The sequence below is a fragment of the Eumetopias jubatus genome, unplaced genomic scaffold, assembly GCF_037043125.1.
Source record: "Eumetopias jubatus isolate StellerSeaLion01/CBP00866 unplaced genomic scaffold, mEumJub1_p1.0 scaffold_9, whole genome shotgun sequence".
In the NCBI taxonomy this organism is placed as follows: domain Eukaryota; kingdom Metazoa; phylum Chordata; class Mammalia; order Carnivora; family Otariidae; genus Eumetopias; species Eumetopias jubatus.
This window is the reverse complement of record NW_028274815.1, coordinates 76029090-76047078: the sequence shown is the minus strand read 5'-3', so window position 1 is coordinate 76047078 and position 17989 is coordinate 76029090. Positions and strand designations below refer to the sequence as shown.

Here is a 17989-nt window from a genome sequence, read left to right as displayed (position 1 = left end):
GGTGTAAGATAAGGGTCCAATTTCATTCTTTTGCATGTGGGTATCCAGTTTTTCCAAAACCATTTATCAAGGAGACTATCCTTTCCCCATAATGTATTCTTGGCAGTCTTGCCACAGATAAGTTGACCATATATGCATGGGTTTCTTTCCAGGCTCTCTGTTCTATTCCATTGGCCTGTATGTGTGTTTTCATGCCATACCAAGCTGTTTTGATTATTGTAAGTTTGTAATATATTTTGAATCAGGAAGTGTGATGCCTCCAGCTTTGTTCTTCTTGCTCAAGATTGCTTTGGCTATTCAGGATCTTCTGTGGTTCCTTAGGATTGGTTTTTCTATTTCTGTTAAAAATTCCACTGGGATTTTGATAGGAATTGCACTGAATCTGGAGGTGCTTTAGTAGTTAATAATATTAATTATACCAACGCATGAATACTAAATGTCTTTCCATTTATCTGTATCTGCTTTAATTTATTTCATCCGTATTTTATAGTTTTTGGTGTATAAGTCTTTCACCTGGTTTGTTAGGTCTATTCCTAAGTATTTTATTCTTTTTGATTCCCTCGTAAATGGGATTATTTTCTTCATTTCCCTTTTGGATAATTCATTGTTAGTGTATAGAAATGCAACTAACTTATGTATGTTGATTTTGCATCCTGCAACTTTGCTGAATTCATTTATTCTGACAATGTTTTTGTGGCATCTTTAGGGTTTTCTATGTATAAGATCATGTCATCTGCAAAGAGGTAATTTTACTTCTTCCTTCCCAATTTGGATGCCTTTTATTTCTTTTTCTTACCCTATTGCTCTGGCTAGGACTTCCAGTGCTATATTGAATAGAAGTAGCAAGAATGGGCATCCTTGCTTTGTTCCAGAGCTTGAAGGAAAAGCTTTGTTTTTTACCATTGAGTGTGATATTAGCTGTGGGCTTTTCTTATATGGCCTTTATTGTGTTGAGGTAAGTTCTTTCTGGGTATTATTTTCTTCTTTATATTTTCTGGATTTCCCAAGTATTTTGTATGTGTTATTCATATGTATTGGGAGTCAGATTTTAAATTTGATAGACTTTATTATGTTTCTTAAAAGAATGTGAATTGGTTGTATTTATTCTAGTCTTTCAACATCATATTAACTTCCTTAATTTTATCGTGGTTTTCTAAGAGACATCTATAGAAAACAATAAAAATGTGAACAATGGGAAAAGGCACTATGAGCATAGTTCAGGTGAACCTGCTTTGGAACTATTTGACTAGGTGGCTTTTGGTTATTATTTAAAAATTAAAGAATTTTTTCAGTGTCAAAGTTTTCTACTGTTTATACAAGTTGTTTTTTCTTTAAGTCATCAAAAATTATATCTTGGTTAACATCTCTGTTAATGTGTTTTGACTTGAAGGACACTTGGCTTTATCATCTGACTGTTGCAGCAGGAAGTAACACTGTAAATGTTGGATCAGAATTTGAACAACTCGTTTGCAAACTGCTGAATATTGAAGGAGAGCCTTGTAAGTTCACAGCATGTAAGGCTGTATGAAATGGACCCAACCCCCTTAGCCTAACTGAGTTTTTACTTTGTGAGTTCCTGTTTCCCTGCAATGTACCCATCTTTTCATTGGCTTTGCTTGTCATAGGCCAACTCTCTTACTGTGGCTCTTAGACTCTAGGGACACCATCAGTCCCTGAATGCCATGTCCTGTAACCATTCTACCTTTGCTCACACTACTCCTTCTGCCTGAAACTACCCCCTTCCTTCACATTTCTAACTAACCTGATAAAATCCTACCTACCTTAGGAGCTTCCCCCATCAGCAAGCCTACTCCACATTAGCATCTGGCTCATAGAACGTACTTAATAAATGTTAAAAGTATGTCCCAAAGCACTCTGCATTTAACTCTTTTATAACATTTGTTGCTTTGCATTACAATTATTTTTTTATGGCTCAGGTGTCCCTATTGAAAGTATAGATTCCATGCTATGCTTTACATAATACAGAGATCATATTTGCAGTATCTAGCGTAGGAATTTAAAAAATATTGATTTTTAGGAAAGACTTCAAGTTTCTCTTTATCTTTTATCTCCCTCTACTTTGGATTCTCTTCCTCTGTCTCTCACCAGTTCCTTCTCAGAGGCATCTCTCCTACCTGGATCACCAGTCTTTAGCACATTTCAGCAATGTGATAGTGCTCTGGTAGACTTGTTTTAGCCTAGAATATTAGGACCAAACTTTCCTAGATTTAGTTTATTCAAAACAGAAACATGAGAATCCCAATGGCCTGGAAACAAATAAGATAATGTTGCCAAAGGTTTTTCGTGACCTATATGACTCAAGGTTGTGAGCTAGGCCTGAATGAGCTAATTTCTAAAGGGCTAATTAATGGGAGGGCAAAATAAGTGATTCTTCTGTTTTCTGTTCACATTTTATTATGTATTAGCTTCTCAGATATGGAGACACCCTACTTTGTGTCACAGCAAAGAAGGAATCATTTCCCCATTGACAACACTACCTTCTGAAGCTCTACAGACAGAAGCTATTAAATTATTTAAGGTAAAACTTTATATGGGCTTATACATTGTTAAAATTTTAATTGGAAAAAATAAAAGTAAATAATTTAGGTTGTAAAGTTTCGCTCTCTCCGAAAAAATTCAAAACGTGATCAGCATCATCATTTTTATTATTAAGAAAATCTACTGAGATAAAATTAGGTGAATTTAATATGCTTTCTGAGTGAGGACTTGGGATTTACTTAAATAAACTATGAATGGTTTGGGCAGTGTAAAACACTTAATATCAGAAGAATCATTTTCCCTTCAGCCTCTCAGAAGGAGAGATTTCTCACATCACACCTCCCTCAGTGTTGGAAGAGAGGGGTCAACACCCTTCTTCTCCATTGCTATTCTGTAAACCTTCTTGCTCAACTTCTATTAGAAATCCCTGATCACTTGAAAGTTTTGCCATTTGCCATTCAACTATATCACTCTTTTCCCCCTCATCTCTGTCATCAGTCACTTTCTGGTAACTCTTCCACTTTCATCAAGGATTTTGGCTCCCAATTCACACTCTTTCAACCTCAAATTTTTTTTTAAGATTTTTATTCATTTAACAGAGAGGGAGGGAGGGAGCACAAGCAGGGGAAGCGGCAGGCAGAGGGAGAGGGAGAAGCAGGCTGCCCTGCTGAGCAGGGAGCCCGATGCAGGGCTCGATCCCAGGACCCTGGGATCATGACGTGAGCCGAAGGCAGACGCCTCACCAACTGAGCCACCCAGGCGCCCTCAACCTCAAATTTTGCCATTATGTTGAATGACTTTATTTTCACTTCACTCACCAGTGCCATGTTCTTAGGATTCCTGACCTTAATGCCAGTAAGCTTCACCTGTAGTCGGCTTCACCTTCCCATTTTCCTGACCCCACCATTCCTTATAAGTATACCACCTCTGCAAGCTTCAATTCTAGTATCTCTTTCTATAACCATAATCTCTTAGCCTATGAGTTCTCTTCTTTTCTTATTCTTCCATTTTTCATCCTAAGACCCTTGTTTTGAGTCATTTATTTTCTTTGAGATCAAGAGAGAGCATGGTAACTGTTTCTTGGCTTTTCTTCCTTCTTTAGCCAGCCTAGATGGCTTTCATTAATAGTCAGTTCCTTGGGACCCATAATTCCATGCATTCTTCAGCCAAGCCCCAACATAGATCAGCCTTGTCCACTTCCACGTTGATCAAATGCACATAGCTAGAGAACATCATGCAACCATGTGTGGACTGGAGCCAATATAAATGCGTGGTCTTCATTCCTCAGGGCTGACTGCCTCTTCTTTTGCTTGTCTTTGGTCACACCCCACCCCCAAACTCCCTATTCAATAATGTTCTTCACAACAAACTTACCTTCTGCTTCACCGAGAAAATTAGAGAGCATCAGACATGAGCACCTCAAATATCTCTCCCCGACAGACATTCTCTCATTTATTTTCTTTCTCTTCCTTTCCTCCAGCCTCAGAATCTTGTGTACCTTCTGTGGATTCAGGTCTTCACTCCACACCAGGACCTTAGTGTTTCATTTTGCCCTAGTTTTCAATTTTTGTCTTTCTTTTGGCTTCTTCTTGCCTACATTCCTCCCATCTCAAAAAAACATCTGTTTATTAGATAACATAAATTATTATTAATTTGGCGGTATATGATATAGTGGTTATGGACTAAAACCTTTATCAATTGGAGATCCATACTGAACTATTTATTGATAAAATAACATGATGTACATTAAAATATTCCAGAAAAAAGTGGAAGGGGGTTTGAATGAAACAAGTTTGACAAAATGCTGATGATTGTTAACACTGGGTAATGGGTATATGTGTGATCCTTATACCGTTCTCTATTTTTGCTCGTGTTTTAAAATTACCATAATGGGGGCACCTGGGTGGCTCAGTCGGTTAAGCGTCTGCCTTCGGCTCAGGTAATGATCCCAGGGTCCCATGTCGGGCTCTCTGCTCAGCAGGGAGCCTGCTTCTCCCTCTCCCTCTGCCTGCCTCTCTCTCTCCTTCTTTCTCTATGTCAAATAAATAAATACAATCTTAAAAAATAAATAAAAATAAAAAAAAATAAAAAATCCTCCTGTAGAACATACAAATACCCCAAGCAAGGAAGACTCCATACAACTACGTTGGAAAATCTGAATGAAGTAATGAACATTATAATAAAGTATAAATGGCCCAAACTGAATGGAGAATGAAATATAAATAGGGGAATTTGCCAAACTTTATAAGAATAGATCATTTTAATCCTCTTTAAATGTCCCAAAGCATAGAAAAAGAAGGACATTTCCTCAATTCTGTCTTTTACTTTTACTTTTTAATTTGGAAAATTTCAAACCTATGTAAGAGTTGAGAAAACATGAGCTCCAAGGCACTTGTCACCGAGCTTCACAGTTGTTAGCACATGGCCGGTTTTGTTTTCATCTCCCCACTCCCATTGCTCCCCAACATTGGATTACTCTGAAGCAATTCTCAGTCATCATATCACCTGATTCTTTTTGTGAAATACTACTTTGATACCAAACCCCAGAAAAGATTGTACAAAACAGAGCATTTCATGCAAAAACTAATAAAATCTTAGTAAAGAGGAACCAGTATCACTTTAAAAGAATACCAAATGGTGACTAAAAGAGAATTATTCCAGGAAACCAAGGATGGCTAAATATTAGGGTGTCTATTACTATTATTTATTATCATAGACAGTCATCTCCATGGATGCTGAAAAGGCATTTAACAAATTCAACATTCATAAAATAATGATAGGTACTTCCTTACCGTGATGAAATTTAATGGTAGAAATCTTTTTTCATTGAGCATTTCATGTAATGCTTGGGCACAGTGCTTTAGATTAGAGAGTCAATTTATTTGGTTATATTCTGTTCTCAGAAGAGGTAAAGACTACCCACTATATATAACAACGTGGTAGTTAAAGCCAGCCATTTGTGTTTATGAACACTTCCCTTTAATCTTTCTTAATATATATTACATTTAGTCAGATTTTAAATGCATTAATTCATTAAACATTTATTGTGTCACTCTATGCTGTGTAGAGAATACAAAGATAAATAAGACGTAGTCACTGTTCATATGAAGTTTATAGTCTGGTGGATGACAGATCATTAATGTTCTGTATACTTTTTAAATGAATGCATATTCTGCTCTTGGATGGAGTGTTCTATAAATGTCAATTAGGTGAAGTTGGCTAATAGTGTTGTTGAAGTTTTCTAAATCCTTAATGATTTTCTGTCTACTTGTTCTCTCAATTATTACGAAAGGATATTGAAATCTCCAACTATAATTGAGGATTTGTCTGTTTCTCCTTGCAATCCTATCAGGTTTTGCTCCATATATTTGGAAGCTGTGTTATTAAGTACATAAACATTTGGGATTATTATGTCCTCTAGCAGAACTGACCCCATTGTCATTATAAAATGACCCTCTTTATCTCTCACAGAATTCCTTGCTCTGAAATCTACTTTGTCTGATTTTAATGTAGCCACTCCAGATATCTTTGGTTAGTGTTATCATAATATATCTTTTTCCATCCTTTTAAACAAAAACTATTGCTATGAAGAGAATCAATATAATTCATGCAGAATAAATCTAATCATTTCTCACTTTGAGTATATCTTTTCTTTTTTAATTCAGACATGCCAGCTTTTTATAAATGCAGCAGTTGACTCCCCTGCGATTGATTATCATATATCTCTAGCCCAGAGTGCTTTGCAAATCTGTCTGACACATCCTGAGCTCCAGAATGAAATTTGCTGTCAGCTCATTAAACAGACAAGACGGAGACAGCCGCAGAATCAACCGGGACCGCTGCAGGTATGTATTGATACATATATGTGCAATTTAAAATGATGTTGTTTTCCTCACCGTGAGCATGATACATACTCAATATAGACATTTGAAAAGTGCAAAAAGTATGAAAAGAAAAAATAGCTATTAATATTTTGATGTATATTCTTTCAGTTTATTTATATATTTATGTTTCTGTATAAATGTGTATGTGTGTGTAGTTATGCACACTCAGTTTCCACATCACTAGAGCTGCAGTGTGCATACTACTTTTTTAAAACTGTAGAACATAACATTTCCCCTGTATCCTTCAACGTTCTTCAAAAACATTAACGGTGCATTAATATCAATCACCACACATTTAGGTTCTTCCAATCATTATTCTTATAATAAATACCACCACAGTAGACATCTCCAAAACCTAAACTCTGAGTACAAGTCCAGCGAATTTCTTTGAATCCATTTCTAGAATTTCCGCATATTTTCAACAATGTTCAGTGTCATTTTGCTTTTAAATTCTCTCCAGGTAAAGAGTGGTATTTCACTAGTGATGTAGGATGCCTTTCTTTATTAGTGCAGCTGAGTTTATTTTCAGGTAGCTTTTGGTCACTGATGTTTACTCTTCAATGAATGCCTGTTTTAATCTTTGCTTATTAACTCCCTATTAAGTGCAGGAGGAAACTAGAAAGTTCTTACCCTAGCAAATAGTGCTCTCAGGGGATTCAGGTTTCATGGGAGTTGAAGCTTACACAATTTAAGCTTATACTAATAATGTGGGGTTTTTTTTAAGTTACTTTCACACACTTTAAAAGAACACAGGATCATAGAAACACAGTAGATACGGCTGTTCCCAGGCCTTGGAGGGCCCATGCATGAGCGATGTCGGAAGCTTAAGCTTTGTTTGTATTGAGGGTCCTTCATAATCTAGCTCCCGAAGCCTCCTCTTTCTCCACTTAATTTTATGCATCCTGCATCCAGCATACACTGAAAGAGTAAACACACCCCATTCTTCAGGCACACCATGCCTTCACATTATCCTTCACCTTGCACCTGCTGCTCTTCCTGTTACCTGGGTCCCCTTCTCTCTTCCCACCTGTAGACTTTACAGTTGACCCAGGCAACATCTCTCCTGTGAATACTTCCCTGACTCCCAGAGCACTTAATTATTCCCTCCGTTGGTTGTACTAAAAAAAAAAAAAAAAAAAGATTATGACATGGTATTAACCATGTTATATTGTAAATTACTGTTAAAATATATAACTCTCCTAGACTGTAGGTAACTCAAGAGCAGAGACAGTACCTTTTTCCCCCTCCTTCTTTTTCACATAACATTTACAAAATGATTGAAGTTATTTTCGCTTAATAAAAAAAAATAGAAGATACAGAACAGAGCAAAGGAAAAACAAAAATCACATGTAATCCTATTAACTAATATTATTGCTAATATATATATATATATATAACTATTGCTAATATATATATAACTAATATTATCTGCTAATATTATTATACTTGCCCCTTATTTAGATATGTATATATGTGTGTATGTGTGGGTAGATTGGTTTTGGTTTGGGATATATGATTTTTTACTGTTTTCAGTCTGTCTTTCCTCAAAGCCATTACTTCTATTTCAGCAAATGAGTAAATACATAAATGGACAAAAACAATGCCCCTACTCTTTGAGAGTGATGTCAAAAGAACTACCATATCTACAGGACCTTGGGTACCTCAGTTGTAGACAATAGGGTATACAATTAGATGGATTATGGAATGTGGGATGTTTGTATGTATTATAAGTACTCTAAGCAGATAATGTTTATGTGGAAGAAGCAAAAACCTGTGGGGGCTGAGAGGGTCCATCATCATCATCCCTTTCCTCACAGCCTCTGCCAGTCACACTGGCTCTCACTCGGGTCTCTGCCTGCCAGGTAGTGTCTAACCTGTGGTGCTTCTCTTTGCCCAGGGCTGGCAGCTCTTGGCTCTCTGTGTTGGGCTCTTCCTTCCCCACCATCCTTTCCTGTGGCTCCTCAGGCTCCACCTAAAGAGGAATGCAGATTCCAGGTGTGCAGACAACTAGCCAGCTGAACGGTTTACGTGGCTCTGAAAGTCGACAATAAGTCATAAGTATTTAGTAACCTGCCAGGTACATTTGCGGAAGAATGTGTGAAACGAATGTTGGTACAGGAAGCCCTTGGTTCTCCTTTATGTGAGGCTTGGAAAATATTTCCTTTGTTGTGCTAAATCTCTTACAGAAGACTGCAATAAAGGCTTGAAAAACTGACAAAGAATATTTTTAAGTGAAAAGTCTTTGTACATTTCAGGGGTGGATGACTTAGCAAGAGTGGGTGCTCATTCCGTAAAAGCAACTGTTTTGTTTCCTTCGTTTTCCCTGTAGCTATTTTTCTCTACGTTGAATTCTTTTAGGTGGGAAAACTTCCCTAAGGGTCTTCTCTCCTTTTCTACCTGTGTGTATTTGAATTGCTTCAGAATTTTTACTCCCTTCAAAAAGACATTTAAAATCCGGCCATCAGTATGGCTTTCTTACAGTGGGACCCAGGGCACCCAGCCAGGGGTTATCAGGATCATTTTGCACAACAGTCTCGTGTTATGTGACTTAAATAGACTCTGGCTCTAAAACAAACAAAACAAACACAATGAAACAGAAAACAACTTAGAAATAAAATACTCCCCAGTTCATATTATATTTGGGGGACTCTGTGATCAAAGTCATGTGATTTTATTTATTTATTTATTTATTTATTTATTTATTTATTTATATTTTTAAGTAATCTCTATACCCCAATGTGGGGCTTGAACTCATGATCCCAAGATCAAATAGTCCCATGCTCTCCTGATGGAGCCAGCCAGGCACCCCAAGGTCGCGTGATTTTAGTTGTAGTCACTGAAGAGGCCCTAGACAAAGGGTGGCATTTTAAGATTTATTTATTTGAGAGAGAGAGAGGGAAAGAGAGAGTGTGTGCACGTGCAGAGAGGGAAGAGGTAAAGGGAGTGGGAGAGTCTTTTTTTTTTTTAATATTTTATTTATTTATTTGACAGAGAGAGACACAGCAAGAGAGGGAACACAAGCAGGGGGCGTGGGAGAGGGAGAAGCAGGCTTCCCGCCAAGCAGGGAGCCCGATGTGGGGCTCGATCCCAGGACCCTGGAATCATGACCTGAGCCGAAGGCAGCCGCTTAAATGACTGAGCCACCCAGGTGCCCCGGCAGAGGGAGAGTCTTAACCAGACTCCTTGCAGAGTGCAGAGCCCGACCAGGGCTTGATCTCACAACCCTAAGATCACGACCTGAGCCAAAACCAAGAGTTGGACGCTTAACCCTCAGCACCACCCAGGCACCCAAAAGGGAGGCATTTTAATTTCATTTTTAAGTAATCTCTACAGCTAACGTGGGGTTCAAACTCACACCCCTGAGATCAAGAGTCGCACACCCCTAAAGGGTTTCATTTTAAACTCTGCCTAAAAGACACTTTACAATACAAACATATTTGGAGGTATTATCAGTCTGCTTTTATAAAAATTATGTATAACAAATGAGGGCAAATAAGATCTCTATCCAGTTTTTGCTATTATTTACTCGAGTGGTTTTGTTTAATGCTTAAGATTTTTTAAGAAGTGCATGTTTTATAGGGTTAAGAAAGAACATACCTGTATTTTTTTGTTTGAAGGTATTTTCTTACCTAGTTTAGCAGTCAAGCACTAACCTCCATGTTCCTCCAAAGAGAACTCTGCTACATCATGTTTCTTAAGTTAGCCTACCCTATTTTCATACAATTATTTCCTCTGTATTTGTTAATATAATTCCTGTCTATTGGCCATATAATGACTGGTAACTTTAAATTCATTTTGTGACTACAATAATACAATAAAGAGGAAGACTGCTTTATGGGGAAGTTTGATTCAGTCAGTTGCAAAAGTAAAGAAACTAGAATTTGAGAAAAGTTATAGCAGTTTAATATTATCGTTCAAAAAGAAGAATTACTGTCAAAGTTAGCATAAGACATGGTAATGTACACCAACATAATGTATTAGGTTGTCTCAAATTTATTCCTAGGCTTTATCTTAAGTTGTGTATTATAGGACAGAATTTGGAAAATATGCCATTTACTGTCAGCGATGTGTAGAAAGAACACAACAAAATGGAGATCGAGAAGCAAGACCCTCAAGAATGGAAATTCTTTCAACCCTTCTTCGAAACCCTTACCATCATTCTTTGCCCTTCAGTATCCCTGTGCATTTCATGAATGGGATATATCAGGTGGGTTACACTTTCTGCCCTGATGAAAGCATGCTTGTTTAACCTTGTGAATCCTGCGTGTAGCTTCTGTGGAATAGGGGAGTGAGACTGTCTACCTACCTTTGTCATCAGCTGGCAGTGATTATAAAAGTGCAAATATATTACATCTTCTATCAGAACAGCTGAGTTTTGAAACAGTTTTGCTAAGAAGGATTCACACTGAAATCCAAATTGAGCCAAATAAGGGAGGAGTTTTACTGCTCTTATAATTCTGATAGAGAAAATCAAAAATACTTTGGTTGAGGCTTTTCCCAACCAGTGCACTTGCTAGGTGAGAAAATAAATACTGACAGTGGGTGTGTATAGACAGTTTTTTCAGTCTCCGAATCTCAAGAATTATCTGGGAAAACTCCTCCAGGCCTTCCAGCATTCAGATCTGGGTGTTCACTTATTTTTTCTTATAGATTTTATTATTTATTTATTTATTTATTTATTTATTTATGAGAGAGAGCGAGCAAGAGAGAGCACAAGTGAAGAGAAGGGCAGATGGAGAGGGAGTAGCAGGCTCCCCGCTGAGCAGGGAACCCCACATGGGGCTCCATCCTAGGACCCCAAGATCATGACCTGAGCCGAAGGCAGCCGCTTAACTGACTGAGCCACCCAGGTGCCCCTAGATGTTTACTTATTAACTGAAGCAAACATGTTCCAAAGCCGGCAGCTAATCTTTGCAGCCATAGCTTTTTATCACAGAGTTCAGATATGTAACTGCATATTAAAGAAACAAACATTATTTATTTTTATTTATTCATTTTTTATTGAAGTGTTGGCACACAGTGTTACACTACTTTCAGGTGTACAACGTGGTGATCCTACATTTATATACATTACAAAATGATCACAAAGATAAGTCTAGTTACCATTTGTCACCATACAAAGTGATTACAAGATTATTGACTATATTCCCTATGCTCTACTTTACATCCCCGTGACTGTTTAAGTGCATTTCTTGTTTACTTTTTTCCATTAGCTTAAAGATTGCATATTGTACTGTAGTTCTTGGTTTGCTTTTAATGGGTGGGCATGATATCTCTGCAAGATGTTTATGGCTGTCAGATGATCTTTGTATTTTGGAATTCATGTCTGTTGGCTGAAGCCAAGATTTCTGAATTCTTACAGCAACCTAGCAATTAAGATGACATTAATTTTCTCCAGTGGAGATTTGGTTTGGGAGGAGTTAAAGCACCTAGATAAATATATGTTATCATTAATCATGCATCAAATATGCCCTGTCTCCCCCCTGAAATCCCTCTTGAAATTTAAGTTTGAAATGTACGTAGTTTTTAATTAAGAGAACAACTTTGTTATTTCTGCTTAGGTAGTTGGATTTGATGCATCTACCACAGTGGAAGAATTTTTGAACACTTTGAACCAAGATACAGGAATGAGGAAGCCAACACAGTCTGGCTTTGCATTATTCACAGACGATCCTTCTGGCAGGGATTTAGAGCATTGTCTTCAAGGAAACATAAAGGTGAAGCCAACTCCTTTTAAAGAAGGCAGACCCCGCTACTTTTTGCTATTTGCAAAAAATTTAGTTCAGAAGGTTTCAAAAATTTTAAATAATCTAATCTGCACAATAAAAAAATTGTTGAAGTAGAATTCTTAAACACAGTCTGCACACACACATGCTCCTTGTTGAGACAGGAAAAGATTAATAATAGCAATACTACCCTAACTAGTAGGGTAATAAGAGAGGAGGTATGGAAACTCTAATAAAATAGCTTTTTATCGTGTTCATTCACTAGGCAATATTTACCTGTTGTTGGAGCTGGGCTGGACCTTCTGGGCAATGCAAAGAAGGACCAGTAGTCCCTGTCCACAGTGAATTTATAATTTGCTTGGGGAAGAGCAGCCTTATATGCTAATAAACTTAAGTCAGAATTGAAAGTGATAAATGATTTAAGAGTCCTGTGAATGTTCCACAGAGATTAAGTTCAGCACTGGAAAATCAGGAAGAGCTGAACTGGACTTTGAAGGACGGGTAGAAAATGGGCCTGTGGAAATAAAGAGGGAATTGCAAACATAAGGAAAATCATGAACAAAGATGGAAAACTGGAAGATTTTTTAAAAAGATCTCTTCTAGGTCATAGTAAAATGACTTTAATAAAGTTTCCATCTAGCAATGGTAACAGAAATATAGAATACAGGACCATAGAACCTTACAAGAATAGCCCTCTTATTTGCAAATGAGCAAGCTGTAGCCCAAGAGCATTAAACGATTTACACCCAATCGCACAACTAGAACCGGGTCTGTGTCCTTTCCTTACGTGATATGGCCCTTGATTGCTCTTGGGAATAAGCGCCTTGTTGCAGGGTGAAGGTATTTCTGTGCTTTGAAGATGAAAGAATTGAGGCAGAATAGGAGAAGAAATAGGATCAGAAGTAATAGATCCCACGGGTTAAGAGGACATGAAATGTCAGTACTTTTCCTCAAACTACCGAAGCCCAACTTCCCTTGCAGATCAGCCTGTTGGGGCTCGAAGGGGTTTCACAGAACACTGTTGAAACTCATGCTTAGTTCATTAGAAATGTTGGTTTGTTGGATGTGCTACCCGCCTCCCCACACCCCTGCATATGTGGCTGCATACTGAGAAATCTAGATAAAGGAATGTCTTTTTCTCCTCAGCTCCAGCTATATCCTATCCAGTTCAGCACATTCAAATGTAAATTTTTGAGACACATTCCTAGAGCACTGTTGTTAATAATTAGTCAAGAAGATAAGCTGGTCTTTTTGGTTGACTTGAGCTGAGTAAACGCTAGGGGCTTTGCTGAATTACTGCTTACCACATAGTTTTGAAAACTTTTATTTATAATTCTCTAGACGACCTGTTAAAAAAAGCAAGCAAACATTTATTTGATACCTGAAGAATTTTTTTTTTCTATCCAACCAGAAAATCTTAAGATTACATTTCAAGTTTCTTTGAGATAACTTCAGTTATTCCAGTCTTTAGAAACTCAGAAGGTGGAAAAGTTGCTTCTTCAATGAGTAAATTATGAAAAAATTCCTGGAATCTTCTTGTTTCCAGTCCCATGCAATCTTTCATTAAGATTCCTTTTTGAGTAAAAAATTCATGGCCACAGTCCAAAGTTAATGGGTGTCCAAGAGGATAAGTGGACCAAAGAGCAATTTATAATTAAATCTAAAACCGGGAGTGCACAGAAGCTTAAAACAAAAGGCTTCAGTCCGTTTGGTTTGATCATGTTAATTGGAAATTTTTCAGTCTGCAGACATGCTTGTCTTCAAAAAACGCTGATTTGAGAATTGCTCTAAACCTCTGTTTTCCACTTCCCTTCTAGATATGTGACATTATTTCTAAGTGGGAGCAGGCCTCCAAAGAACAGCAGCCTGGGAAATGGGAAGGTACGAGAACTGTTCGTCTAACTTATAAAAACAGGTGTGTAATGCTGTATCCAAATGTCAAAGTATGGGTGTACCGTTATGCTCAAATCATGCACCAACACTTTCTCATTGAATAGCCTTGCTAGTTACAACATTTATTTGTGTGTTCGTTTTTCTGTAAAAGGAAACTTTGCTTCTCTAGGAAGAAACTGTCACATAAAATTTTGTTTCTCGCTCTAGTCTCTTCAAGTCATGAATGGGTATATTTTATAAAAAATATTCATTTGGACAAAGATTAAGAAAGAACTGTAAGAAAGAATAGCTGCTTTCTTAAGGTGGTCGCTACATGGGTGAATTTTTTTCACTTTCAACAATTAGCATTACATTTTTCATAAAGATTAAATACTCAAATACTCTACTGAAGATCTGTAGTGGGAAGAAATATTTCTGGGGGCACCTACCTGGCTGGCTCAGTCGGAAGAGCATATGACTCTTGATCTCGGGGTCTTGAGTTTGAGCCCCATGTTGGGCATAGAGATTACTTAAATAAACAAAATCTGGGGCGCCTGGGTGGCACAGTCGGTTTAGTGTCTGCCTTATGCTCAGGTCGTGATCCCAGGGTCCCTGCTCCGTGGGGAGCGTGCTTCTCCCTCTCCCTCTGCCTGCCGCTCCCCCTGCTTGTGCTCGCTCGCTCTCTCTGTCAAATAAATAAATAAATTCTCATAAAATAATGGGGTGCCTGGGTGGCTCAGTCGGTTAAGCGCCTGTCTTCAGCTCAGGTCATGATCCCAGGGTCCTGGGATCAAGCCCCGCATTGGGCTCCCTGCTTGGCAGGAAGCCTGCTTCTCCCTCTCCCTCTACTGTTCCCCCTGCTTGTGCTCTCTCGCTCTCTCTGTCAAATAAATAAATAAAACAAACTTTAAATAAAATAAAACTTAAAAAAAGAAAAGAAATAATTCAAGTCTTTTAGAAGTCACATATTCATATTCATTTATTCTCATTCTTTCATAGTCTCTCTTTTTCTCTGTAATTATTGAGCTTCAGCTATAAGCCAGGCACTCAGCGAGATGCTCTGGATAAAATGGTAACAAAAGCAGACACAAACACAGTCCCTGATCTTTTGAATTTACAGGCTAGTGAGGAAGACCATTGTTAATCATAAAATAATTCTAATGAATATATAATTACATATTAAGTTCTCTGAAAGAAAAGAGTTTGGTTCTGTAATAGGACATAGAAGAAGCCTGACCTAGACTTGAGGCATTGGGAGGCTTTTTTGAGGGAATGATGTTTATGCCAGGGTCAGAAGAGGGTTGGAAGTAGACCGTGGAAATGGGTAGAAAAGGATGTTCCAGAGCCTCAGAGGGTAGCTGCTCAGAGGGTCTCAGGAATTGGGAAAAAGCCAGTGGGCCTGGAACACATGTCTTCCCAACAGGTAACATTTTTAATATACTTTGGCATATGTTCAGAAACCAGATTTTCTTTATTTCTGTTTTTTCAAACATCTTTTCTTCCATGTATTAGCAGAAGGTAGTACTTAGTAAAAACAGTGTTCACTGACCAGGTGACATTAACTGTCAAAAAAATAAAAAGGTATTTTGCTGATTTTATGTGGATCTTCTACCCCATAAGATAAGAAATCTAAAATATCAGACCAGGGAATTACTGGTGGAATTACTGATTTAATAGTTACTTCTTTCAGAGGCCAACTTTTGGAAGATGTTCGTAGGCCTAAAATTGGAGTGTAAGAAGTAAAGACTCTAGTGGGGCGCCTGGGTGGCTCAGTCGTTAAGCATCTGTCTTCGGCTCAGGTCATGATCCCAGGGTCCTGGGATCGAGCCCCGCATCAGGCTCCCCGCTCGGTGGGAAGCCTGCTTCTCCCTCTCCCACTCCCCCTGCTTGTGTTCCCTCTCTCGCTGTTTTCTCTATCTGTCGAATAAATAAAATCTTTAAAAAAAAAAAAGAAGAAGAAGAAGTAAAGACACTATATAACATAAAGAATTTGATAGCCTTTGATCCAGTTAGGGATTTCTGTTCCTAATGATCTGTCCCACAGAAATACCCACATATGTGAATGAGAATATTCCAGTACCTCCCAGCATCTTATCTTCTTTTGCCATATGTTTTGTAACAGTGAAAACTAAGTGTTGGGAGGGACTTCACATGTTTATTAATAGGGGAATGGTTGAATAAATATGGTGCATTCATATTGGCATCTCCTCTCAGAAGGCCACCCACTGTTTGAACGGATTTCTTCTGATCCGAATAAATGGCAGTCATGAGCCATTGATCGTAGCCATTGGAAGGAGCTTCTCTATTCAGGGGTTCATGAACTGTGGTGATTTGCAAGAGTTCTGAGTAACAGGAAGGTGATTGTTAAGCTTTGGTATCTAAGGTTTTAAAAATCATGCTTCCTGGAGATAAGCAGGATTACTTGGAACTTCTTGCCACTGATGGTAGCCTTTATCTGTGGTCCTTTGGTGACTGGCAAGTACAGCAGGTTGGAAGACTTGCTCGGCCTTTTGGCTAACATCAAGTGTGGAAGACTTGGACCTTCCGGATGATTTTATTTTAGTTCTGTGATTGCTAGAGCGGTGGTTCGCAAGGTGCAGGCCCTGGACCTGCAGCTTCAGGATCCCATGGAAATACATTAGAAGTGCAAATTAGAGGCACCTGGGTGGTTCAGTGGGTTAAGTGTCTGACTCTTGATTTTGGCTCAGGTCGTGATCTCAGAGTCGTGGGATCAAGCCTGGCGTGGGGCTCTGCGCTCAGCCTGGAGTCTACTTGTCCCTCTCCCTCTGCTCCTCCCCCTGCTCTCCCTCTCTCTCTCTCTCTCTCTCTAAAATAAATAAATAGATAAATCTTAAAAAAAAAAAGAAATGCAAATTATTAGGCCCACTTCAGACCTATTGAGTCAAATAGAATCTCTGGGCATAAGGAGTCTGTGTTTTAACAATTCTCCAGGCGATTCTTACTCATGCTAACTTTTGAGAAGCACTGATCTGGAGGTCCCCATTGCTGCCTTGTCTCTTAATCTTACCTTTTGTGGAAGAGAGCCAACTCTTGGACCTGACCTGCCATCTATCTTTATGCAGAGAGGTTCAGGAATTCTCATTTGGTTTTCTTGGAACTAAATGGAATCATTTCCATGTCTAAGACGATTCCTAATAATGCATACCTTCCGAATGCTTAATACATGCTAATTCTGTCTGTGATGGCTACGGTTGGAACCCAAGTCAAATCTGGATGAAATGGAGAAAGGTAGTCTTGAAACACAAATAAGAATAATACTCCAACTCTAGCAAATGCCATTAGGAAGGATAAAGAGAGTTGTGAATAACACATAATAAAGATTGCCTTGTCAAAAAAAAAAAAAAAAAAAGCCCACGACAATATCTTTGACAAAAAAAGCAACTCAACCAAAAGGTTTAATTTTTAACAGAAGTTTGAAATGGCTGGATAGCCAGAACTCTGAGAAAGTACTATGTTTCTATATACGGTCGTGCTTTGCATGTATGTATAAATAGCTTAGACAGTGAGCCCTAATTTCCAGTGACACAGTGAGGAGGGGAACTGGCCATGACCTATCATGCGGCCGAGGACTTGGTTCTTCATGTCAGGCAGCACCGTAATGAGCGAAACTGCACACCAGCTCTCTATCGTGGAATTTGTATTTATATTTAGTAAGTTAATGGAATTTTAATTATTTAGATTTAGAGGTTAAAGGTCTAATTAATAGCATTTGAACTTGTTTTTGTAGGCAACCATTTGGAAACTAATGTTTAAATTCTGTTTATGTTTAAGCTGCTTATTCAATTTGGTTTCTTACTGTGTGTTTGAAACCACAGAAGTCAAGACATGTTTTTAACAAAACAAAACTGGCAAGGGTCCTTCCCTGAAGAAGACAACTCTTCCTATCCCCCCTGTGAAACACAAGGTTGTTTTCAGTGGTCCTTTGTGATTATTAGTTTTCTGGGGCATAGACGGACATTCCCATCTCTGCCATCTTTAACACCTGTA

General features: G+C 38.2%; 1 protein-coding gene across 1 annotated transcript in view; it reads left to right on the top strand.

The window, feature by feature from the left end:
• Positions 1 to 17989, top strand: part of PLEKHH2 (pleckstrin homology, MyTH4 and FERM domain containing H2) — a 95730-nt gene that overhangs the window by 61797 nt on the left and 15944 nt on the right. The window contains exons 17-23 of the mRNA XM_028104047.2: positions 1391 to 1499; positions 2427 to 2539; positions 6165 to 6344; positions 8281 to 8378; positions 10413 to 10590; positions 11945 to 12100; positions 13927 to 14024. Coding sequence (XP_027959848.2) covers positions 1391 to 1499; positions 2427 to 2539; positions 6165 to 6344; positions 8281 to 8378; positions 10413 to 10590; positions 11945 to 12100; positions 13927 to 14024 — 932 coding nt within the window. The remainder of the gene's footprint in view (positions 1 to 1390; positions 1500 to 2426; positions 2540 to 6164; positions 6345 to 8280; positions 8379 to 10412; positions 10591 to 11944; positions 12101 to 13926; positions 14025 to 17989) is intronic.